The sequence below is a fragment of the Diadema setosum genome, chromosome 8, assembly GCF_964275005.1.
Source record: "Diadema setosum chromosome 8, eeDiaSeto1, whole genome shotgun sequence".
Lineage (NCBI taxonomy): Eukaryota > Metazoa > Echinodermata > Echinoidea > Diadematoida > Diadematidae > Diadema > Diadema setosum.
In genome coordinates, this window is record NC_092692.1 from 16,651,868 (window position 1) to 16,678,551 (window position 26,684).

Sequence of the window (26,684 nt, forward strand, 5' to 3'; positions counted from 1 at the left end):
CTTAATGTCACCACATGAAATACATGTAGGTTGTATAAGTGATAAAGTTTCATACTCTGGAACATACAAACATACAATGAATTTGTGACAAGTGCCAGAGATCTGTCGTATCAACTGATGTACAATTTCCTTTGTTTCAGGCATGGATTTAAGTTGGAAGCACATTTCAGCTGGTGACCACTGACTAAAAATAAATACATGTACATAAGTGCATTATTAAAACACAGCAAGGATTTCCCACCCCGTGGTCTGCAATTTAAGACTACCTAATTCAAAGTGCAGTTATCCTAGTCTTGTTCATATCAACTTTGGTAACCAAATACATGTATTTGCTATTTGAATACCTGTAACTAAATATTTGTTCAGCTGTTACCTGCTGCCAAGATTTGATGAAAAATCAGTCATTCAAAAAATATAACAAGGAGCAGTCAGTGTGCAGCCATGCATAGTTTTCAAGCTCTGTGGCCGACAGTCATGGTTTTGGTGAGAAAAGATACACATAAATGATATTTACAAAAACTTAGTTTAGGTACCCATGTACATGGTTTAAACACTGGACTTAATATCTTGGATTACTTTATTATCTATTTATGTTTGTTGGCTTTTTTTTTTTTATGTTAACGATGGAGGTTTATATCGGTTCTCGGTGCTGTTGACAATATGATTTATCAGGCTGGAGATGACGATACCTGTTACCATACAACGTATATGATTTATTGTGCTGGAAAAACAATCATGTTTACTTACACGTATATCATAAAGTGTGACTCCGTGCAGGTACAGTTTCACCTCAAAAAACATTCTGCATGAACCTGCTTTGGAGGCAACAAATAAAGTACATATTGCCATATGTTCAATGCGCACACTATACACAAACTAGACAAACATGTAATGAAAAAAAGTATGTCATTACACAGAGAAGATGGGGTCAGCAGAATATCATATGCCGACATTCAGCACTGCACAGAATCCATTATATCTCACTGGTACACTATGCCTGCATACATGCACCTATAGCGTTTCATGTCCTCGTTGGCAAGTTTCTGTCACTTGGAGGTATATACATTTTAATTTCAAAGTCACTTGAAAAGCACTCGGGAGAGCGCAGACCCCTGCCAAGCAGCTCACTTCTACCCATACATGCATGCATGCTGAAAATCACTGTTTTCCCAATACATGTAGTAAGATCGAAGCCCTTCTGTTGTGTCTCAGCATGCAGAGTCTACCTCATCAGCGCAGCAGCACGCTGCACCTTGAGCATGCACTCGGTGCACTTGTGCACACCTCAAATATGCGCAGATTGACCTCCCTCATTTGTTGGTCCTATATTTGCCTATGATAATACTTCAAAAAAGTAGGAAAAAGAGTATCTTCTTGTAAGCATATAATGATGATGATGAAACTACTACTACTACTACTACTACTACTACTACTACTACTACTACTACTTCTACTACTACTACTACTACATGTACTACTACCTAGTGAGACTCTCATAAAGCGCTCATTCTACCTAAAAAGATACTTGTAGTGCTGTAGAAACAGATACAGTACAATAGAGTATGTATCACAGAAGATATAAAGAACAATGGTTACCTGGATCACTCCCAACATTATATGTGTTCCTTGTGTCATTATCAACTTTTTTTCTGTAAGTTTCATTCAAAACCATTCACGACTTTTTAAGTTATTTCGCAAACAGATGAACAGACAAACTAATATTGACAAAAAAATAACCTTGGCAGAGGTAAAAGTACAAACATTATGGGAAGTTATGTGCACAAATATCATGCACATAAAAGTACCTGCTTTTAACAATGCACGTATAAAACAGGCTTCAGTGACTGTGTTGTTGAATGCATGATTGTAGACATTTGAGGAATCAGTAGAACCTGTTCTGTTATTTCAACATTTACATGTAATGAACCATCATTACGTGCAACTGGCATGCATTGTATACAAACTTGAAATGTAAATGGTTGTATTGAACATGCAGGTCTATCATACAACTTCAGGTGACGTGTAGGCTGATTTACAGCGTAATACATACATGATTACAATACATGCTTCAGATGTCTTGTTAATTCAATGTCAGACACATTTCGACTGAATAATATACATTGTACATGCATACAATCCATACAGCCTATTTCAGTTCAATGCAGCTCATGTAATATGTTAAATTACACTTTGTTTCAAAGATACTTAGTGATGATCCCAAAAGGCACTATCAAATAATTTATAGTACTCCGTATAATCTATGTAACTTAGCTGAAACACAACCTTGGAAATCCTGAATGATAGTACAAAAAACAGGATGTAAACCACGCTAGTAACAACAATGAACAAATTATCAAATTAAACTGAAATTGAGCATGCTTAATTAACACATTCTGTCCTTAATTAATGCCAACTTTCAAAGCAGTAGCATCATCCTTTCAAAAGTTATAGGAGTTGAAAGTGAAGAATGTGTACAAGGTTATTAAGAAATGGAAAGGAGACTCTAAAGGCACACTTAATCACACTATTCTGCCAAAAAAAAAAATGTTCAAGATAAACTGCTAAAAAACACACTTTCCTGCCCGTTTTATGATCCCAAATTTTAGCATAATGTAGAAGACTTGCTCTTTCAGAAAATATGAAAAAGTCTAGATCGGTTCGGTTGACCCATACCACCTATTTTCAGTCCTCACACAAAATCAGCGTGTGCGACTTTTTGTTCCGTTTTGTGATGCACGGTCACATATATATTGATTGCAGACCTAATCACTGATTGTCATTCCTGGTTTCTTTCTGCTCCAACTTCGTCCATGTCTTACAGATGTACAGTAACCCAGCATCACAAATCCTACAAAACATTGCACAAGTTCATAATCCATTATTCATTCCTTAAAAGAAGCAATATTGACTAGTAATAACTTAGCTGGTCTTGGGTTGTTTGCGTGTTTTCTGACAGAGTTTACCTCTTTCAATTGAATTCCATTTAAGTTTGGAAGCATGATGTACTACAAATCAAAAGACCAGGTAGCATGGGGAAACTGAGCGAGAAGGCTGGCCTATTTCAGATACATTCGAGAATCCCACGACATATTGTGTACAGCTTAATCACAGATCTCTATCCAAAAAGTAGACACAGAGCCAGAGAATCTTGACTGGAGTTGGACTGTTACTGATGAGTGTACACTTTGATGCCAATGTACCCAGGCAGGGTTCCCACAGAAATTTGAAAACAGAATTCCATGACTTTTCCATGACTAAATTGCTGCTTTCCATGACTTCCTTTCTGGCACGGTTTCCAAAATCAGACACGTTATGATGGCCTCCACCTCCCCTCACAGCCATCCGTTCCACCCACTATCTTACTCATGACATGTACATCTATTATCATTAGTATATGTCCCGGGAGTTATGTAGAATTTGGGATGTCACAAAACTGGGAAAAATGGAAATCATGAACACCAATTATAATAGCAGAGTATGATCACAGAGTATGAGAGTTGCGAGACACAACAAACTGGAAAGCTGCCATAGCCAAGAGGTAAATGCGATTCCATGACTTTTCCAAGACTTTTCACAAATTTTCTAAATTCCCTGACTTTTTCTTGACTTTCCATGACCACAAATTTTTCCAGGATTTTCCAGGATTTTCCATGACTGGGAACCCTGCCAGGCGAGCAGGGAAAATGAAGATCATAGATTGATTCAATCAGACTACCCATGTTTCCCAACACTACTGTTCCTATTCGCAAGTATTATAGTAGTGTTTTTAACCCTTTGTGTGCTGTATCAAGTGGTGCAGAAATCCCATAACATTGTACACATTGGTGTCAAACACGTCTGGCACGGAAAGCATTTGTGGTTTAATAGATTTTTTTTTTTTTTTTTTTCTGTCTCAAGTTCGTTTTCCCCATTCTCAAACCAGAGTGTGTGAATGTATTGATGTATGCATGAAAACCATACAGGATCGAGCTGTGCATAACAGTTTACACTAGCTTCAGTAGTTTGACTACGTGTACATTACGCATGAGTGTACAAAGTCTGAGGGGTAAATCCATTGATCCCTTCATAGTGATTGCTATGGAGTTCCAAATGCCTTCATTGTTCAACATATCAATGAAGGGTGACTCTGCACTTGAATAGATCCATAACGTTAAAGCCCCTTAAATCTACACATAGCAATCCTACTGTGTATTGAACACTTGTACTTTTAATCATAGATAGCATCATTTACATTACTCTCAGTTTTATTGTTCCATTTTCATCATGGACAGTAAGAGTTGTCCTTAAGCTACATGAGGGTCATGAATTATTCAGAAAGTGCCCCCCCCCAAAAAAAAAAAATAAAAAAATAAATAAATAAATGATTTGTAATTGAGAGTTACTGCTATCAGTCTGTCTACATTTTGTACATGTTTCAAGCACATTGCACAGAAGATCAGTGACTAGCTGTGAGATAATCTTGGACAACTAGACACCTCAGCTGCATGTTTAATATCGACTACCAATATGTAACTTACTGGCAAAGGAAAGAGAATATGTTGTGCATGCATCAAGAAACTTGCACCATGGCATTATCTTACCATTGATCAACCATGGCAAAAGTGGCAGTTTTGAAAGTGCATGCAAGCATGATAATATGACTGGTTGATTCCTTCCTTTCATATAGTGTGTAATGTATTATTGGGGGAAAGGCGTCACTCTCTATGACTTCTATGCACCTGCTTATGTACAAAAAGAAAGAAAGAAAGAAAAAAGCATCAAAAGGGTCTATTTTTAGAGAAATGCTTTGTTGGCGTTTTCCCTAAACAAGATTTTCTTTTTTCTAAGTGAGGGGATAGCTTGTTTTCCTCGTTTGAATAGTCTTTTTTTTTTCCTTTTTTCTTTTTACAAAACATCATTTTCAGGATTTCACTGGTTTGCAACATTTTCTTTTCACTGCCCTGATGAAAAAACAAGGGGGGAAATTCTCCTTCAAATGGTTCAGTAGAGCCAAACTTGAAGCTGACATGGCGTCCTCATACAGTGCACTCCCGTTATAACGAAATGCTCGGGACCGGCAGTTTTCTTTCGTTATAACGAAATTTCGTTATAACCGAACAAATACAATATATAACAAAAACAAGGAAACCACGCATATATCATATTCTGTTTGTTGAATACTCATCTTACACTGTGCAGATATGTGAAACGGAATGGTACGTTGTACCTTTTAAATTTCGTTTGGATATTACATTAAAGAGAGCATAAAATTGACGGAAACTGTGCGTGACACACGGAGCGAACACACCGTGATTTAAAGCATTCGCCCATGCTTGTTCCGCTACGAATTTTCGAAAGCGATCTGCATTTCGTTATAGCGGAGCACATTTCTTTTGTTTTTCTTTGTCCGTGGGGCTCGGAAAAGACTTCGTAGTAACGAAAATTTCGCTATAACCGTGTTCGTTATAAGCGAATTTTGTACCATAGACATTAATGGCGATAATTTAGGGACCAGAAGTTTTACTTCGTTATAACGAAATTTCGTTATAACCGTGTTCGTTTAACGAGAGTGCACTGTATCAGTCAACTAGTGCAGAAACCAACAGTCACTGGGTTCTCCCTTCACCACAGCCATTATCCACTACATAGACTTGATCCTGTTCTATCCCAACTCTGTCCTTTGTCTGTGGTCAGAGACACTGACCTCGCTGACCAGCTGTTGACCACCAACCACCTCTCACTGGCCAGTAATGTACCGTGAAATTAAATGACCCTCCACCCTCAGAGTGTCCAGTGAGTGGCTCCTGACTCCATTTCATCTTAAATTAAGTTTCACCTTCATCTGCAAGAAAAAAACAAAACAAATAAAACAGATGACAATGACTGGAAAGATTACACATAATAATTATCATTAAGTGATAGAATTCAAGCTCTAACTGACCTTTACACGACTGCAGTGTAAACACAAACTTGCGCATGCATTTTAGTGAATCTTGGCTCTCGCGAAATTTGCAAAATTGAAAATGTATGTAAACATTCTGGTTTAATACAGTAATTTGTTTCAAGGACTGATGGTGGTGTGAGAGTGTAGGGTGTGTTTGGCCTGTCAAATCCCCTTCAGTGAATCAGTGGCAAGCTTCCTTTGCTTGGCAGCTCACATGTGTCATCAAGGATCCCTTTGATTTCATCTACTCTCGGCCTGAAAGACCACAATGATATGAATAATTTATTGATAGAGGCAGGTATCCAGGGGATATCATTTTACAGTTTTTTGAACTGTTATTTATCAACTTGTCATTCGTTTATATATCTGTACAATACTGGTCAGCTGTATAGATCCTGCGTATAAGCCAGCAGTTCATGAATTATTTTTTTAAATACTTGCATTAACTATTGGTATTATATTGTTTAACCATCCTGTGTTCTCTAAAGTAGTGTGTAGATTTGTTATTGTTGTTGTTGGGGGAGGGAAAATTACAATTTCAGAAGTATGTATGTGTGGTAAACTCTTGTGGTGTTGTGTAATGATACACAAAGTTATGTGACTTCCTTTTAGTGTGAAACATAGGCTATGTTAGGATAGTCATCTTATCCATTGAATGTTGACTATGATAATCTTTTGCAAGACAGTATGCTCAGTTTTGAACGATATTAATCATATATGGCATCAATTAGATGTGTAACGAGCTTGAATGTGCACTCGTTTATGATATTAACAAGTTTGAAAGTACTTGTTCAGTCGTTCGTCAATTCGACATTAGTATGGGAGAGTATGGAAGGAAACCCTTACTTAACAGGATAGGATTGATAGTGAATTTATTCTATGTTGATTCTTCAATATGAAGTACATGGGCCCCTCATAACATAGACGCTATTAATACCTTGAGTATACCTGTTGACCTTCCACCATATTAATGAGATATTCAGTAGCATGTTCCATTAAATTTGAAGTTATTTCAGCATACTCTTTTCGTGAAAGATTTGATCAAGTATAGTTCAGCGTGGATGGATGGATGACATTTGACTCAATTTGATTGTTTCTAGTAATATACATGTGACATGAATATATACAAGTTTGAAAGTACTTGTCATGAACGATCATAATTGTTTCATTAAGTGAACATACATTTATTTGCAAGTTGAGATTGTACTTGTTAGAATTAAAGCACAAGCTTGAAAGTGCTTGATCCCTCGTTCATTTTATAAGTTAATTTTTTTCATTGGGAAATTTGCATTTATGCTTTAGTAGGAAAGGTTTGTAAGCCATGATATTCTATGATAGTCTTTCAAAATTGAATGATATTTTGCCTGGATCATAGATTTGACTTTCACTCCTTGAGCATTCCTATTCTCTTCCCAATGAATTTATTATGAAGACATATGCATGGATAGTGCATTAGATACAGTACAAGCACTCAATGTTGTTATTTAGATCGAATGTTTTATCTATCTGTGCAAATTAATGACCAGCGAATTATTTTTACTTTATTATGTGTTACAGAATTGCCGTTGTTTGATAGGCAAAATCACATTAATGCTTTGTTTACTGTGCATAAGTCTGCACAATTCAATTTGTTTTCTTTTAACCTGTATCTTACAAAGAGTATAGGCATTATTGAATATAATGTGTATACTTTGACTTGGTAGCTTGAATAGTTCCCAAAATACATACAAGACAAGGAAAGCTCACTCAGTGGTAAAATAAGTTCATATATATGTATCTTACCCCCTCGGTACGACTAAGTTATTTAAGCAGAAGGTAAATGTCTTCATTGTGCATTTCATTTACAGTAATTGGTTTAATTGATTTAACTGTAAATTATCATTGTAGGGATTTGAGCAAGAGAGAAAGTATGAGAGAGTCTGGAACAATGATAGACGGTTTCACAAGCATGTCTTGTACATGGTCAATCAGCTTTAATTTTGTCATCCAATATAAAAAAAAAAAAAAAAAATAAGAGAGGAGTCTTAATTTCCAAACAAAAGGGATGTTGTGTAATGATACACAAAGTCATCACTACCCCTCCCATTCCACTATGACCAGATACATCTCTTCACCTCCGCCAGTCATTGACCCCTACCAATACTGACCACCTTATCCAGTGAGTCATCGACCTTCATCATCCCTCGAGTATACATTGTACTTCTAGCCCCATCTAATTTACGACCCGGCTAAGCCAAACCTAAACATCCTGCCCTTCTTCCATTGACTACTTAGAATTGTTGTTAAATCCACATCCAAGAATATCACCTCCTCCATAAAACTGGTCCCGCCTTTGTTCCTATAACAACCAAAGTTTTGCCCAATTAAAACCCCTCTTTAACACAAAGACTCCACCCCATTCACCCATTCATAATGTGTCACAACAGTGTAACCAGTAACCAACAGTGTAATACTCATGATTGAATGTATGAAGTGAATTACAAGTTGTATAATATACAGAGAAGAGGACTTGGATTCTGACGCTCGAAGAGAGAGGATCGCCTCCAAAACGCCTCTCAAATAAAGTGCACATGGAAACTTAACTGAACTGTGTCGCCAGTCCTTTTTCTGCTTGTACCTCTCAAAAACATTAACCGATCCCGAGTAGCGAACATCCGCTACACAACAATGTAATGCCTATTTTATGTCACAGTACCATGCATGACTTGTTACCAAGTATAACCGACAACTGAAATGATAATTGTACCACAGAAGCGTATTTGTGAGCATTCATCACAAAACAAACAAAAAGTCGCACCCCTTGATTTCACGTAAGGACTCAAAAAAGGTGAAACGGGTCAACCAAGTCAATATTTAGTTTTTCATATTTTCTTAAAGAGCTACTTTTCTACAACATTTTTTGATAACCCTTTGAACACTGATACAACTCTGAACTCTGATACGACTTCGTCACTAATTGACAACATATTTACAAATTTATCTCACGTTGTCGATCAAGGAATCATTGTTTCTGATATATCGGATCACTTCCCTATATTTGTGGCGTTACATAATATTTTTGAAAAAAGTAAAATGAATTATAATAAAAAGGGATTTCGAGTAATATCACAACATATAGAAAGTTTTAAATTGAGTCTCGATCATACCGACTGGTCTGTTGTTTATGATACAAATGACGCTGATATAGCTTTTGATATATTCAATTAAATTGTTTTGCGTTTATATGATGCTCATTTCCCAGTTTCTTTGATCAAATCAAATTACAAAAAAAAAATCCCAAGAAGTCCTTGGATCACCAAATCAATTTTAAGATCTATTAATCGTAAAAAAAAAAAATAATTTATTTTATAGATATAAGTCTACTGGCACAGAAGAAGCAAAATGCAAATACTCAGCTTACCAAAACACTGACTTCGTAAAGCTAAAAAAGATTATTTTTCTGCACAATTTCAAATCCATAAAAATGATACAATGTATCAAGTCTCCTTGGAAAGTCATAAATGATGTATTAAAAAAGAATGACGGAAAGAAACGGGAAATTGATAAAATAATACAAAATGGAATGATAATCGATGACTCCCATCGATGGTATTGCTGAAGCATTCAACACGTATTTTGTAAATATTGGGTCAAATTTGGCCAGAAATATTCCACTAACGGAAAAAACATTTCATTCATATCTAGTGAATCCCAATCCTAGTTCTATGTTCTTCATGCCCATAGATGAATTGGATGTTATTGATATTGTAAATAATTTTAAAGCTAAAAAAAGCTCAGGTCATGACGATATTTCAATGTTTCTTCTTAAACAAATTATTTATGAAGTAGCCGCACCTTTGACCCATGTACATGTATTTAATTTGTTTTTAATGACTGGTGTTTTTCCAAGTAAAATGAAAGTTGCCAAGATTATTCCTGTTTTGAAGAAGGGCAGTCAGGACGACCTGGGCAATTACAGACCTATATCTCTTTTATCATTATTCTCCAAAGTACTTGAAAAAGTTGTCTACTCCCGAACTATCAAGTTTTTAAACGATCATAATATCTTAGTAGACACTCAATTTGCTTTTCAGAAAAAAAAACATTCGACTACTCACGCCGTTTTGTTGCTAATAGATAAAGTTGTTCAATCTATCGAAGCTAAATCTCACACTGTTGGAGTTTTTCTGGACCACTCCAAGGCGTTTGACACAATTGATCATGAAATATTACTGTACAAACTGTATCATTACTGGATTTGTGGCAGTGCCTTGGAGTGGTTCAGAGATTACCTCACAAATCGATCACAATTTGTACACATTAATGATTCTGATTCACGCACAGCAAATATAACATGTGGTGTTCCACAAGGCTCCCTTTTGGGACCACTTCTTTTTATTGTGTACATAAATGATTTGCCCAGGTCGTCAGCACTCCTTTCTTTCCTCTTGTTTGCGGATGATTCAAGTCTTTTTTTGACGCACAAAAATCCTACTGAGTTACTTGATATGCTTAACTTTGAGTTGAATCACGTTAATGATTGGATTCAAAGTAATAAATTATCTCTAAATTTAAACAAAACTAATTTTATGGTGTTTAGTAATACAATTACTTGTTTACCTGGCTCAATTTCAATCAAAGGGGTAAATTTAAATTTAAATTTAAATAAACAGACAAATTCAGTTAAATTTCTTGGCCTTTTAATTGATTGTAAATTATCTTGGCAGGAACAAACAAATCATTTATGTAAGTTATCAATAATATCAAGAAATTTGGCTGTTATACAGAAGCTTTTAAGCATGTTTTCCCCATATATGTGACCCTGCACCTCAAAACAAACAAAAAGTTGCCAGATATGCATTTTTAGTTAGGACCATATTCTGAAAGAGCAGACTTTAAGCTTTAAAACGATGTATAACTCAAATCAAATGGACTCTCCTAACCTATCTAAATATTGGAAAGAAAGCACAAACTCAGGAAAAGTGTGAACTGAGAAAAGAGGCTCTGAAGTACAGTGTCTATTCAAGCGCTTAATCTCTACCAATCCGTGCTGGCTGTGCGATGAATGGGACAAAAAACAGGAAGTAAACCACCAGAGTAACAACAATGAAGGGATTATTAGATTAATCTGAAATTAAGCATGCCTCATTAACACATTCTGTCCAAAATTAATGCCAACTTTCAAAGCAGTAGCACTATCCTTTCAAAAGTTATTAGAGTTGAAAGTGAAGAGTGTGGACAAGGTTTTTCAGAAATTAAAAAGGGATTCTAAAGACACACCTAATCACACTATTCTACCAAAAATGTTTGAGATAAACTGCTAAAGAAACACACTTTCCTGCCCGTTTCATGATACCAAATTTTAGCAGAATGTAAAAGAAGACCCGCTCTTTCAGAAAATATGAAAAAGTCAAGTTCGGCTAGGTTGACCCATTTTACTTATATTCAGTCTTCACGCAAAATCAGTGTGTGCGACTTTATGTTCGTTTTGAGGTGCACGGTCACATATATATTACGTACCTTATATTCGACTTTGTTACTTCCGTATCTTCATTATAGCATACTGGCCTGGGGTAACTGTTCCAAAATACGCCTGGAGTCTATCTTCAGAATACAAAAGCGAGCTATAAGGATTATCAATTGTACAAATTATTTAGCACCGACAAGCCCACTTTTCAAAAGTAATAACCTCTTAAAGATTTTTGACATATATTCTTACTCCCTTGGGATATTTATGTACCAGTTAACTAAAGACGAATTACCTTATGCTTTCACTCCCATTTTTGTAAAAAATAAAGTTATACATTCCTACCCTACAAGACAGGCAAATTCATTTCACTTTTCTCCCGTAAGAGCTGCATTTGCTCTTAAAACAATAGTATATGTAAACAGGTCCGACATTCTGGAATAGCCTTGACTCTAACATCACTGAATCGCTGTCACTGAATTGTTTTAAATGTAAACTAAAAAAATCCCTCATGCAGGCTTATGTCTAATCATACAACATGCAATTTTATTCAAACTCCCTCTTCTTTATCAGATTCGTCATTTATTAGGTTTCCAGGTTTGCTTTTCGTTCTTTGTATTGAGTCATTATGTCAAGGCTATTCCTGAATTAATGAATCATTATGTATCATGTGCATTTCGGCGCATTTTTACAGTTACGTAACTATGTTGCTCGGGTGACAAGGAATCTTGTAAGCGCAATACAGGTGGCTACTTGTATTTCGCTATCGTCTCGTATATTCTATTTATTTCTCTTGCTCTTTTTGCTCTCTTTTCTTTTATACGTCCCTTTTCCTTCCTTTCATAGCTTTCGTCACTAGGTTGTTCAAGAAGACCAACATTTTCATCTATACAGGGACCTACACATTACAAGCTTTGCTTTTTAGTAGGTCCCCACATTTCATGTTTATAAAATTGTCTTTTCTTGTATTCTTTGTAACTACGACGCTATGTTCAGTCTTATGTCAAATCAATTGTTATGTTATTTGTGTTTTGAGATGTGGAACAATATATCAAAATCAAATCCAATCAAACACTCTTCATTTTCAAGTCTGATGTAACTTTTGAAGGGATAACGCTACTGCTTTGAAAGTTGGCATTAATCATGGACAGAATGTGTTAATAGAGCATGCTCAATTTCAACTTAATTTGATAATCCCTTCACTGTTGTGGCTCCAGTGGTTTACATCCTGTTTTTTGTCCAATTCATCGCACAGCTAGCACGGTTTGGTAAAGATTAAGTGCTTGAATAGACAGATAGACCCTGTACTTCATAGCCTCTTCTCTCAGTTCACACTTTTCCAGAGTGTGTACTTTCTTTCCTATATTTAGATAGGTTAGGAGAGTCCATTTGAATTGAGTTATACATCATTTTAAAGCTTGGAGTCTGCTCTTTTAGAATCTGTCCTTAACTAAAAATCCATGTTTGGCGACTTTTTGTTTGTTTTGTGGTGTAGGGTCACATTTGACTGGCTACAGTTTCCCACGCCAACTGATTCTTGTCACACATTTGCTGCCTGTGTGGTATTGCTTTTAATTTGGGATCACTGGAGCATATATAGGCAACAATGTGTCACGAGTGGAGTGACAGACGCTCTCCTCCACTGAGGTCAATTTGCATAGAATTTGTAAATAAGCACTTAAGCATGTAAATTGATGCAAACTGTTTAGCATTTCAATAGAAGAAATTCCAGACCGCTCTCGGTAGAGCCACGGTAGTGCTATGTGTGGCAAGGAGCGGCAGTATGACATCAGGCCTTGAAGGGGACATCACGCTGTGGTGCTGTCTCCGGGACACCATTGTATGAGAATGGCCACTCGGTAACGGTGACAGGGGCCGCCACCCCAGTCAGTACTAACTAGAGATACCCACAGATAGTGGGTTTCCGGGTTTCCCGAGAAGGGTCAAGGGCCCACTGACACTGCAAGAGGCAGGTGCATAAGGGCGTAGACTGTCGACCAGCTCCGAGGCAGTAAGGGAGCATAGACTGTCGACCGGACTTCGTTCCTGGATGCTGAGGAGACACCGCTAAGACGTCCGTCGGGAGAGCGACCACGCGAACGGCAATCGCGAAGAGTTGCTACGACAGACCACGCGACAGTCCATCCCAGCACCATCGTAACGGGGCCCCGTCGTCGACCGACATCGTCATCGACTGACATTGTCACCGTCGTACGTCATCGTCATACGTCGTCTTCATAAGCCATCGTCAAACAACTTACATCCGTGACAGCGAGTTGCATAATCGAGGTGAAATAAGTCCAATTTAAGTTAAACATAATAAAGTCCTAAGAGCCAGAAAGCCACTGAATAGAAAGAATTTTATGTTCGTTTTTTCCTTTTTATAATTTGCTGTAAAACCAATAGTCAGTTATAGACAATTAAAATATTTGAGTTAACTGAATGCACATTGTTTCCTCCGTTTCATCTTGTATGAGTTACAGCCTGCCAACAGTTCTCAGAGGTTATGAACATTTCTTTGTTCCGTTTATTTCCATATAAAAGGATGGAAATCGGGCAAATTCCGTGACAATTGGGGGCTCGTCCGCTGGAGAGAACTTGGCAGGGTTTATTCATACAAGAATTTGAGACGTGATTTGTGTAACCTCATGCTGTGTGTATAAGATATCACAATGGAGTTAGAGAAGTACGTACAATTAGGTAAAGATTGTGGACTGCAAGGTGCAGAACTAGTGGAGTTTGCCCGCACTGAAAGAGACAAGTATCTCGAAGAAAAGAGACGAGATGAAAAGTTAGAAAGAGATGAAAGACAGGTACAAAGGGAAGAAATAACCAAGCAAAAGAGGATTGAGTTAGAAATAGCTCAATACAAGAGTGTCAATGTGAAGGCAACAAATAGTGTAAGGAGTAGCTTACCAAGCTTGCCGGCGTTTCGCGCTGACTCTGACGATTTGGACGCTTATCTGTTGCGCTTTGAGAGATATGCAAAACAAAGTCAGTGGCCAGAGGAATGCTGGGCTCCTGCATTGGGGAACCTTTTGACCGGGCGCGCTTTGGAGGTTTATTCTCTTTTACCGGCAAATGAAGCTGATGACTATGAAAGTCTGAAAGATACACTCTTGCGGCAGTTTGCGCTAACTGAAGAAGGCTTTCGCAAACGTTTTCGAGAGGCGCGGCAGAGAATGGGCGAATCATTTGGGCAATTTGCAACGCGCATAACCGGATATGCTACTAGATGGGTAGAGATGTCGGGTACAAGCAAGTCCTATGAAGGGCTACTAGAGCTAACGGTGCGTGAACAGCTGCTCGAATGTTGTGATCGTGGATTATCTGTTTTCATTCGTGAGAGAAACCCACGATCGGTGAAGGAGATGGCAGATATCGCAGATCGGTATCGGGACGCACACGGGCATGGCGGCTCCGGTAAACGCGCACGCGACGATAATAAGTCTCGTAACCAGGGCAACGAAGCAAGCCAAGCAAAGAAAGGGGGCGCTACGTCACGTGACAACCAGGGTTGCTTTGTCTGTGGTAAGCAAGGACACTTTGCTTCTAAGTGTCCAGACCGTAAAACTGACCAGTCGAAAGTTACTAACAAGCAGTATGTGCCAAAGTCAAAACAGACGGGGGCAACATGTGTGGTAGGAGTATGCCCTACTCATGATGCTCACGAGAGAGGGAATGTTAGTGGCACACCTTCTGTCAAACTGATGTGTGGTCACGAGTTACCCCTTCTTAGTGGTGGGTGTAACGTAGGCACAGACATGTCGACATGTGAAGGTATGGTGAATGGTAAAAGAGTTAAGGTGCTGAGAGACACTCGTTGCAACACCGTAGTGGTGAAACGTCAACTGATAGAGGAATCACAGCTGACTGGTGAGATTCAAACTTGTGTGCTCATAGATGGTACTGTGAGAAAAGTGCCATTAGCAAAAGTTGAAATCGATTCACCATACTTTGTTGGAACAACACATGCTTTATGTATGACGAATCCTATCTACGATCTAATCATAGGTAATGTTAGTGGTGCTAGGCAGCCTGGTGACGAGGACATCGGATGGAGGGATGCTAGGGAGAAGCCGTCAGCTGAGGAGATGACGACCTCCGGTTCAGAGGCAGAGTCCGCGGAAGCAGAGTCTTCGAAAGGGACAATGCAGAACGGCATCACAACGACCTCCGACAGTCGTGATCGTCCCCACACTGACGAGAGTGTGAAGCAGTTACCAACACCCCTACCTACAACCAACGAAAGTGCAGCAGTAGAGACAAGAGGCATGAGGAAATCGAAGGAACGGCCTTGGAAGAGACTAGGATCAGCAGACCAGCCGACGATCACTGCAACCAGGGAGGAGATGATCAGAGAGCAGGCGCGAGATGCCACGCTGGAGAAACTTCGAAAGTTGGCGGAGAAAGGTGAGGCTAAGGCTGTAGGGAAAGGAAGTGAGGTCAGATATTTTTGTCGTGACAATCTTCTCTTCCGTGAATACAGGTCTCCCTACGTCGAGAGAGGAAAGATATTCACGCAGCTAGTGGTGCCCCAGCCGTATCGCAGTGAAGTACTCCGACTAGCTCACGACTCCCCTCTAGCAGGTCACCTGCAGACGAAGAAGACGGCTGACCGGATCCTTGCCCACTTCTATTGGCCAGGGATTCAAGCCGATGTCAAGCGTTACTGTGCATCATGCGATTCATGTCAACGCACTACGCCTAAGGGTAAGATAGGGAAAGTACCCCTGACCATCCCCCCTTTGATTGATACATGTTTTCGTAGAGTGGCGGTCGATTTGATCGGACCACTTGAACCGATCACTGAGAGAGGGAATCGATATATCTTGACGATAATCGATCTTGCAACTAGATACCCAGAGGCGGTAGCGTTACCACGAATCGAAGCAGAACGAGTAGCAGAGGCGTTAGTTGAAGTATTCTCGAGGTTAGGTATTCCTAATGAGATACTCTCTGATAACGGCACTCAATTCGTTTCAGGTGTGATGAAAGAAGCAGCTCAACTCCTGGGAGTGAAGCAATTTCACACGACACCATACCACCCGATGGCGAACGGCGCCTGCGAGAGATTCAACGGCACGTTGAAACAGATGCTGAGGAGAATGTGCCAGGAGCGACCTCGTGATTGGGACCGCTTCCTGCCAGCTCTTCTCTTCGCATATCGAGAGGTGCCTCACGAAAGCCTTGGCTTTTCTCCTTTCGAACTCATGTACGGCCGAGTGGTGAGAGGACCCATGACTGTACTAAAAGAACTGTGGACCAAGGAGATCCCTGAGGAGGAAACGAAGACTACGTACCAGTACGTCATCGACCTCCAAAACCGACTCGAACAGACGTGTGAACTCGCCAAAGAGGAGCTGTCCAAAGCATCAAGGAAGTACAAGAAACACTTCGACGTGAAGACGAAGGAGAGACGCTTCGAGTGCGGCGACAAAGTGCTACTCCTGTTACCGACAACGAGGAATAAGCTGCAAATGCAATGGCGAGGTCCGTTCGAAGTCGTGCAGCGAATCGCCAGAGACGATTACCGACTGCTAGTGAACGGCAAGGAAAGGACCTACCACGCCAATCTTATGAAACGGTACATTGGGAGAGAAGAAGAGAAAGTCAACGATGCCGAGAGCGAAAACCAGGGACAACTGGAGGCGAACTATGTCAGCGTCGTGGACGACCAAGTAGATGATGATGGATCGGTGCCCCTCTCATTTCCCTCCATCGAAGCGTCGGAAAGCGTGCATGACGTGAAGTGCAGTGACGAGCTAGACGAGGAGAAGATGAAGGAGGTAAAATCCCTCTTGCTGGAGTTCTCGGATGTCATGACCGATGTCCCAGGACGGACCGACATCATCGAGCACGCCATCGAACTGAAAACGAACGAGCCGATACGTTCTCGCCCATACCCAGTCCCCCGGTCACTGAAGGAGACCATCAGAGAGGAGGTCAACACCATGTTGAGGATGGGAGTGATCGAAAGGTCGACATCGCCATACGCATCCCCCGTGGTCCTTGTAAAGAAAAAGGACGGGAAGAATCGCTTCTGCGTCGACTATAGGAAGTTGAACGCCAAGACAGTTGTCGACAACGAACCAATCCCAAACATCGAAGAACTGATGGCAGAGATAGGAAATGCAAAGTTCTTCACCAAGATCGATTTGGCCAAAGGCTATTGGCAGATACCCGTGGTCGAAGAAGACCGGAAGAAGACCGCGTTTGTCACGCCAGACGGCCAGTACGAGTTCAAGGTACTACCATTCGGGTTAGTAAATGCCCCAGCAGTGTTCACTCGGATGATGAGAGCTCTGCTGGAAGGCCTGCCCCATGTCGTCCATTACATCGACGACATTCTGATCTACAGTTCCTCATGGCAGGAGCACCTGAACGACATCCGACAAGTCTGCCTCCGACTACGACAGGCTCACCTTACAGCGAGACCGACAAAGTGTCATGTCGCGTGTAAGTCCGTGGAGTTCTTGGGACACATCGTAGGACAAGGAAAGATGAAACCTACCCCAGAACAGATCCAGAAGGTGATGGCAACAACGCGACCGACCACCAAGAAGGAGGTGAGAGCATTCTTAGGGCTCGTGGGATATTATCGGAAGTTTATTCCAAACATGTCCACGATCGCCGCTCCCCTCACAGACGCGACGAAGAAGAATGAGCCTGACAAGATAAGATGGGACGAATCCCATGAGCAAGCATTCTGTACACTACGAGACAGACTAGTCGACTTCCCAATTCTAAGACTACCCGATGACGACAAGGAGTTCGTTCTACGGACCGATGCATCCGATGTGGGACTCGGCGCTGTGCTGATGCAGGAAAGCGAGGGGAAATACTTCCCCATCAGCTACGCTTCTCGAAAACTGCTGAAACGCGAGCGCGTGTACCCAATCGTAGAGCACGAGTGTCTAGCTCTTGCGTGGGCGGTCAGAAAGTTCTCGTACTTTTTGTATGGCCGAGCATTCCAGCTGCAAACTGACCACTACCCGCTTGCTCATCTAACACACGCGCGAATGCAAAATCCAAGAGTCATGCGCTGGGCGCTTGCACTGCAGGCATATCAGTATCGTGTACAGGTAATCAAAGGCTCAGAGAATGTTGGGGCTGATTACCTCAGCAGATGCCCTACTGAGTAGAATAGAGGTGTAAACAGCCCATGTTATCTCTATTATATGTGGGTTAATCAGAATGTAATTTTGCAATGAATTCACCGTTATATACATTGTATGCTAGGAGGTATATTGGAAAGCTACAGTATTACACACATTATGTATGCTGAGTATGAGGTAAGATACGCAGTTGACTCATACATCTCTGATATTATTGGACTGCTCTGAATCAGACACCCCGGTATAATACCGTGCATAAGAAGGTTTGGCACATTACATTTTATTTTGTAGCAACAGCTAATACACACAATATACGATTAGCACAGGTATCATAATATTCTCCAATATTATACTGGCCAACAAGAAGAGTCTGTTGAAATTGTGCCGAAAGTGTCAATTTTGTATTGCGCGGTGCAAAAAAGGTAATTTTATTATTGAACTGTGGCTGGTATAATAATGCAACAGAGTGTTAAAAGAGATATGATGAAGTTTATATGTTATCTAATTGATTGAGTAAATCAGATTGTATAGTATACCATGGAGTTTGTTGGTTCGATAGAATACACATATAAACTGTCTCCATGGACAGCAGCCGATATTTGGAACAGTAGTCTGTCATGTATCACGACAAGTGAAGTTATGAAGCAGTGAATTGTTATTAGGAGTATAATGCTTTTGATTTAGAAGAGTAATGGTGAGAAAGTACTTACCTGCTACAGACATTGGATTTTTATTAGACAGATGAGGCTATTGTTTCAGAGCGACTGTCATCTTAAATGGGGGGTTATTTGTCACGAGTGGAGTGACAGACGCTCTCCTCCACTGAGGTCAATTTGCATAGAATTTGTAAATAAGCACTTAAGCATGTAAATTGATGCAAACTGTTTAGCATTTCAATAGAAGAAATTCCAGACCGCTCTCGGTAGAGCCACGGTAGTGCTATGTGTGGCAAGGAGCGGCAGTATGACATCAGGCCTTGAAGGGGACATCACGCTGTGGTGCTGTCTCCGGGACACCATTGTATGAGAATGGCCACTCGGTAACGGTGACAGGGGCCGCCACCCCAGTCAGTACTAACTAGAGATACCCACAGATAGTGGGTTTCCGGGTTTCCCGAGAAGGGTCAAGGGCCCACTGACACTGCAAGAGGCAGGTGCATAAGGGCGTAGACTGTCGACCAGCTCCGAGGCAGTAAGGGAGCATAGACTGTCGACCGGACTTCGTTCCTGGATGCTGAGGAGACACCGCTAAGACGTCCGTCGGGAGAGCGACCACGCGAACGGCAATCGCGAAGAGTTGCTACGACAGACCACGCGACAGTCCATCCCAGCACCATCGTAACGGGGCCCCGTCGTCGACCGACATCGTCATCGACTGACATTGTCACCGTCGTACGTCATCGTCATACGTCGTCTTCATAAGCCATCGTCAAACAACTTACATCCGTGACAGCGAGTTGCATAATCGAGGTGAAATAAGTCCAATTTAAGTTAAACATAATAAAGTCCTAAGAGCCAGAAAGCCACTGAATAGAAAGAATTTTATGTTCGTTTTTTCCTTTTTATAATTTGCTGTAAAACCAATAGTCAGTTATAGACAATTAAAATATTTGAGTTAACTGAATGCACATTGTTTCCTCCGTTTCATCTTGTATGAGTTACAGCCTGCCAACAGTTCTCAGAGGTTATGAACATTTCTTTGTTCCGTTTATTTCCATATAAAAGGATGGAAATCGGGCAAATTCCGTGACAAATGTGTATTATGACTCCTTATTCAGATCAGAATTCGTTTTCCTGATCTGGATCACTTTTTTGACCTTCCTTAGCCAATAGAGGGTTTCAGAGTCAATTATGTGGGCACCATTTCAATATTAGCTTGAGAAAATCCTCAGTAGTGGATGATAGCTTACCAGTCAAACATAAAATGTTGGTTGAAGCTTTAATTTTGTTACGATTTATCTTTCCCCAACTGACAAAAGCTTTCTGTATCAGTCTGCACATGGTGTCAATACAATGTGCCTGCATTCCTGTTATGACACCCACTGTAAAACAATTGTTGCAGCTGAACTACAGCTACGGGGGGGGGGGGGGGGGGGGGGGGGGGGATGCACATGAAGTGTATTTCCTTCAGAAATAAAAGAAATGTTTCTTTGCCATTCTATGATACATGAAAAAAGAACTCACTGAGAGGCAAGTACCACTCACCTCCGGTTTCAATGCAGATTTCATGGACATTATTAAATTTTCAAGCTGTTTTGGACATTGCAAGGTCATGGGTAACATTGAGTAAATGTTGTAACAAAATTAAATGTGTCCCACTGTTCATCGTCTGTTTGTGTTTTCCCCCTCCTTTCATCTATTCCACGACATATGCCAAGAGCTGTGCATGTATCAATGAATCAATGATAGATGAAGACAAATAACACAAGAAAGGGGAAAACCAGGCTAAGGAAGAGTTTTATATGTTGTTGTTTTTTTTCCCAATACAAACATATGCCAATGAAATATCCATTGCAAGGCTATGGTTTCTCTGAGAAGAAAACCAAGAAAGCATTAGTTGCATTTATGTATAGAATCAGGTGGGTACAGAAATTCAATGCGTGACTTTTGTCACTGCATTCTAACAATGCACTGGCAGGGGCCGCGGAACTGGGGGGGGCTGCAGCCCCCCACACTTTTGGATCTTGAAATTAAAAAAAAAAAAGAAAAAAAAAAAAGAAAGGGAAAAAATCGGGGGAAAATCACACTACCCGAATTTCTCACAAGAAGTGTGCTTCAGATCGCTTTATCTTGATTTCAAAAAGCAAAAGCTCCGTCGAGTGGGAGGGGACATCCCCCTCCCACACCCTCCCCCTCTACCTCATTAGACTTTGTACATACACACAGATGATGCACACGCAGAATAACAGCTAAATGCCATGATTTGCTATTAACACTTTCCTGAAAAAAGTCTAAATCATTTCCATAAATATTTTTTTTTTGGGGGGGGGGGGGGGGGTGGGGGAGCTACAAAAAAAAATCCAAATATTGCACAAAAAGTTTGCACCAGATCGCTGAATTTCAGGTCTGAAAATGTAAAATCACCTTCGTGTGGGAGGAGAAAATCCCTTTTGTACATACACCCTCATGAGCATGCCTTTCTGTTTGATTGCTTAACAGACAATGTTCGTGAAATTAATTGTAACAATAAAATAATACAAGAAGTTTATTATATGCTACCACTTTATAGGCAAATTGTTCAATAATAATCCACATCAAAATATCCTGCTACCTTACACAAGTGGGGCAGTTTCAAGTCGATAAAAGACGGAAAAACATGCATCAAAATGCACCATTTACAACATAAAAATACAAAAAGTTCTCACCGTCCCCCTCCCCCGTTCCCTCCGCTCGCTCGGGCCCGGTCGCTTCGCTCCCTCGCATAGTAACCACCGCCCTCTCAATATCACAAGATCATTATCCAGGCTACGCTGGTGCGTATAAGCGGGGAGGTTTCAAGTCGATAAAAGACGTAAAAAGATGCATCAATGTGCACCATTTACAACATCAAAAGCAAAAAGTTCTCCCCGTGGGAGGGGGAACATCCCCCTCCCACACCTCCCCCCCCCCCTTCCCTCGCTCGGGGTCGGTCGCTTGGCTCCCTTGCATAGTAACTTCCGCCCTCCCAAAATCAGAAGATTATTATCCAGGCTACGCCGGTGCGTCTAAGCGGGGGGGGGGGGGGGGGGGTGGGGGGGTTCTGACCTTGATCCCCCCCCCCCCCCCCCAAACTGAAAAACGTTCCGCGGCCCGACTGGTACACATAAATTGCTTCCTACTTCTAAATCATCAGGTGCACTATATCAATGATAGTAAAGCATAGGTTTCCAAATTCCAAACACACACATACAATAGGTATACTGTAAACTACAGTGTGGCTGTATAATCATCACCCTTCCTATGCAAAAGGGGTGGTTGTGTCTGGATGCATGCAGGGGCCAGCAATACATATCTTTTCATTTATATCCACTTTTCAACCTTGTCTTTTCTACTCCTTCGTTTTTTATGCATGTAATTGCAAGAAGCAGTGCATCACAACTCTCATTGGACACCAGATGTACAAAATGGACAGCATCCTTTCAGTTTGGTGGGCATCTACAGAAAGGGACATACAAGTCCTGTACCTCCACACAAACTTACCTCCTCATAGACGGTCCATGTCAGTGCGGCCATTAAGCTCTTCTGAGGCACCGTGGCACCATGCCAGTAAACATACCTCTCACCCCAGATCGCTGTTAGAGGAGACATGAACAGAATGAAGCGTAGAATAACTTTGACATGTACAAATGTACACTTTAAAGGACAAGTTCACCTTCATAAACATAAGGATTGAGAGAATGCAGCAATATTAGTAGAACACATCAGTGAAAGTTTGAGGAAAATTGGACAATCGATGCAAAAGTTATGAATCTTTTAAGATTTTTGTGTTGGAACCGCTGGATGACGAGACTACTAAGACTCGTCATGTCATATGAGTACAACAGTATAAAGAAAATGTACAGAAATTCAACATATTTTCACTTTTTTTCACATAATAAAAGAGCACTTGACTTGCCTCTTTCTAAAGGCAATGGGAATAATATTACCCATAACATATGTCAGTAATGAGTCAAGGGAATGTGTACTTTTTCAAAAGATGAAATTTTGTGAAATCTCTTTATATTTTCCTTATATGTGACCCGCTACAACAAAAAGGTCCTAAAGTCGCGCACTGTCGAAGCCGTGAATCGAAGTTGAAGTCAGAGCATTGGAAATTACTCAAAACATACGATTTTCTGATTTTGATATATTATTGGAGTCTAACATGTCTTCTATCATCTGTCGAAATTTTGAAGCAAAATGATCAAAGGAAAGATTTAAAAAAATAGTGTCTTTCTGAGCCATGTTTTTTGGCGTTTCAACGGAGCAGAAACTGGTTCGAAAATTTGGATTGAGCGCCACAGATAGGTTCCGCCCCTAACAACGACCAGAGTGATCTCATTGGTCAGTTTGCTGCTCGCTGCTAACCAAAGCGTGAAGCTCGCACACTGCCCAGTCGACTGGTACACGTGCGGGCGGGTGCGCTATGCTCAGCCGCTTCTCACATCCTGGTCACTGATTGGTTGGTGAGGAGACCGCCGACGCTGATGTGCTTGAATGAACTCTTCGGGGGTTGCTAGGGCTTTGCAATACCTTCTACTGTCCAGAGGTGAAAACTGACTTGCGTGTCCCTTGATCACGATTGCGTCGAAAGGAAGACTTTTAGGGCGGCTTTCTCGAAACAGTGATTTTCCAGACGTCTCGACATGCTCTCTTTTAAACATCGATATCTCCGCAGCCGATTATTTTTATAAATGTGTTATATATCAATTTAAAGCAGAAAGATTAGGGGATTATATCATGCAATTTTCAAATAATCGACCTCGCCCGACTTTAGGATCATTTGTTGTAGCGGGTCACACATTGTTGTACGCATGTGACATCATACACTGCAGTAGTCTTCTCATCCAGCGGCGACTGCACAAAAACTTTAAAAATTCATAACTTTTGAACGGATTGTCCGATTTCCTCAAACTTTCAATGATGTGTTCTACTAATATTGGTACATTCTCTCAATCCTTATGTTAATGAAGGTGAACTTGTCCTAATATAAAATACACTCCCTTGGATTTGAAAAACCAATTCCCATCCCTCCCCTTTGAAGACCAACAACCTATAAATGTGAAAGACAGTTGACCACTGATGACCAGGCAGTGCTAACTCAGTAATACATGTACTGAGTATAAATTCAGTTATAAATGCCTGCACTGGTTAGATTCATTACTTTCTTTTCTCACTGAAGCTCGGACTAATGCAAAGTAGTATAGTTAATATAGGAATATAGAAACAACAAGGAAAAGTAGAATTTACGCAGTGCGTAATATGTCCCCGCCGGAAGTAGCATTTTTGTAGCAAAATGTACAATACAGGTCACAAATCAAGGTCAAAGGTCAAAGAAATCAAAGGTCAAAATTCTGTGTAGGAAGTTTTGAAGCCCTCACCTGCCTGCCATCACATAAGCAAACGGAAATCGAAATCGGGTTAGAAATGGCGGAGTAGCATTTTGTAGCCATTTTACAATATAGGTAAAAAATCAAGGTCAAAGGTCAAAGAAGTCAAAGGTCAAATTCTGTGTAGAAGTTTTGAAAGCCCTCACCTAGTGCCATCACATAAAGCACACAGAATCGAAATCGGGTTAGAAATGGCGAAGGAGTAGCATTTTGTAGCAAAATGTACAATACAGGTCAAAAATCAAGGTTAAACGTCAAAGAAGTCAAAGGTCAAAATTCTATGAAGAAGTTTTGAAGCCCTTACGTATTGCCATCACATAAAGCAAACAGAATCAAAATCGCTTTAGAAATGGTGAAGGAGTAGCATTTTGAGCCAATGTACAATATAGGTCAAAAATCAAGGTCAAAGGTCAAAGAAAGTCAAAGGTCAAAATTCTGTGTAGAAGTTTGAAGCCCTCACCTAGTGCCATCACATAAAGTGAGCGGATCGAAATCGGGTTAGAAATGGCGAAGGAGTAGCATTTGTAGCAAAATGTACAATACAGGTCAAAAAATCAAGGTCAAAGGTCAAAGAAGTCAAAGGTCAAAATTCTGTGTAGAAGTTTGAAGCCCTCAACTAGTGCCATCACATAAAGCAAACGGAATCGAAATCGGGTTAGAAATGGCGAAGGAGTAGCATTTTGTAGCAAAATGTACAGTATAGGTCAAAGGTCAAGGTCAAAGGTCACAACTGAAATTCTGTGTAGAAGTTTCAAAGCTCCCACATATGCTATCATATAAAGCAAACAGAATCAAAATTGGCTCATAAATGACAGAGAAGTAGCAAATTGAAGATTTTGATCACACACGGATACACGGACACACGGACGGACACACGGACGGACACACACACGGACACACACACGTACGGAGCCCGGTTTCATAGTCCCCTGCTCGAACTCGTTCAGCGGGGACAATTATTTGAAGAAAACCAAAAGCAACTAAAATCCAGTAGCAATTTCTTCACTGTCATCAATACATCATGTTACACAAGGTACAATTAAAATCCAGTTGAAAAATCAAGCTATGAAATAACTGAAGCAGTATCATTTTGCTTGTGCAAAAATGGTCTCGTTGATCCTGCTCTCAAGTGCATCCTGTGGAGTACAATGTAGACTTTGTAAACAAATAAGTGCATATACATGTGAGTGTGATACTGAGATAACAGTTCAAACAGTGTGTGAGGGGCGCTGATTTTATAATGCTGCTGCACTGTTCAGCTCATTGTTGCAACAAATTTTTCTTCATTAAAGCACTAGAAATTACTATTACCCATTTATTGGTAACACTGAGTATGCCACTATAAGATGAATAAATAAATAAAAATAAAAAGCCATCAAAATAATTCCACAAAATGGCAGATTTCTACTTGGTGCCACAGATTACCAATAACTGCATCGTTTATTTTAAGGATTGGCAAGCCAATCAAACATCAATGGATCTAAGGAACCTTGACATGCCGCAGTATTAAGAGAGAAGCCAGCGTACCATCACAATCTGACGTACAGTCGGTAGAAAGCTTTGGTACTGGGCCGGTTTCAGCTGCATACTCGTCTTCACCACGTCAAAGGGTTGGTGACAGCTGAAGCAAGAACACCAGCCACAATGCCACAGCTGAAGTGAGCTGGAGCTGTCTCTGACTTGAGACTAGTGGGTGGGAAGAACAATGTGCCATAATAAGCACGTCACCATTTGTTTTCAATCCAATTTCTACCTTATACATTCATGTATCAGTGCATTTGCGGGAGGAAAATGTTAATCACTATTCCTACCTTACTGTGACCTCAGCATTGAGGGCAAGCAACATTTTAAGCTCTGTGGTTATTGGAAACCCACAGGAAACCCCTCGTACTAGACAGCATTTGTTTCATCTGATTTGATTTGATTTGATTGCTTGGTTCCTATATCATTGCTAGCATACAGTTACTTTAGATTAACCCAAAACAAAAAGTCATATGCCTAAATTTTGCGATAATGTTGCAGATGTTTACTTCCTAAAATTTACTGAGTAAAGCACAATGAAAACTCAAATTCATCTCGTATGCCACTATGTCTGTTATACTGTGTTGCATACAGATCTATCCATGCTTC

At 40.4% G+C, this 26,684-nt stretch overlaps 1 protein-coding gene and 1 long non-coding RNA gene across 2 annotated transcripts; one reads left to right on the forward strand and one right to left on the reverse strand.

Annotated features, from left to right (window-relative positions):
• Nucleotides 1-4,793: 4,793 nt before the first annotated feature.
• On the reverse strand, nucleotides 4,794-26,192 carry LOC140231918 (uncharacterized). The gene is made up of 3 exons (XR_011901464.1): nucleotides 26,082-26,192; nucleotides 22,666-22,757; nucleotides 4,794-5,821 (listed from the first exon to the last, which is right to left on the reverse strand). It is a non-coding gene; the product is annotated as an uncharacterized lncRNA (long non-coding RNA).
• Nucleotides 14,042-18,514, forward strand: LOC140231663 (uncharacterized). The gene has a single exon (XM_072311820.1). The coding sequence runs from the start codon at nucleotides 14,042-14,044 to the stop codon at nucleotides 18,512-18,514; it is 4,473 nt and encodes a 1,490-aa protein (XP_072167921.1).
• Nucleotides 26,193-26,684: the final 492 nt, after the last annotated feature.

Coding starts and splice junctions, on each gene's coding strand:
- LOC140231663 (XM_072311820.1), top strand. CDS start 14,042: ATGGAGTTAGAGAAGTACGTACAATTAGGTAAAGATTGTGGACTGCAA.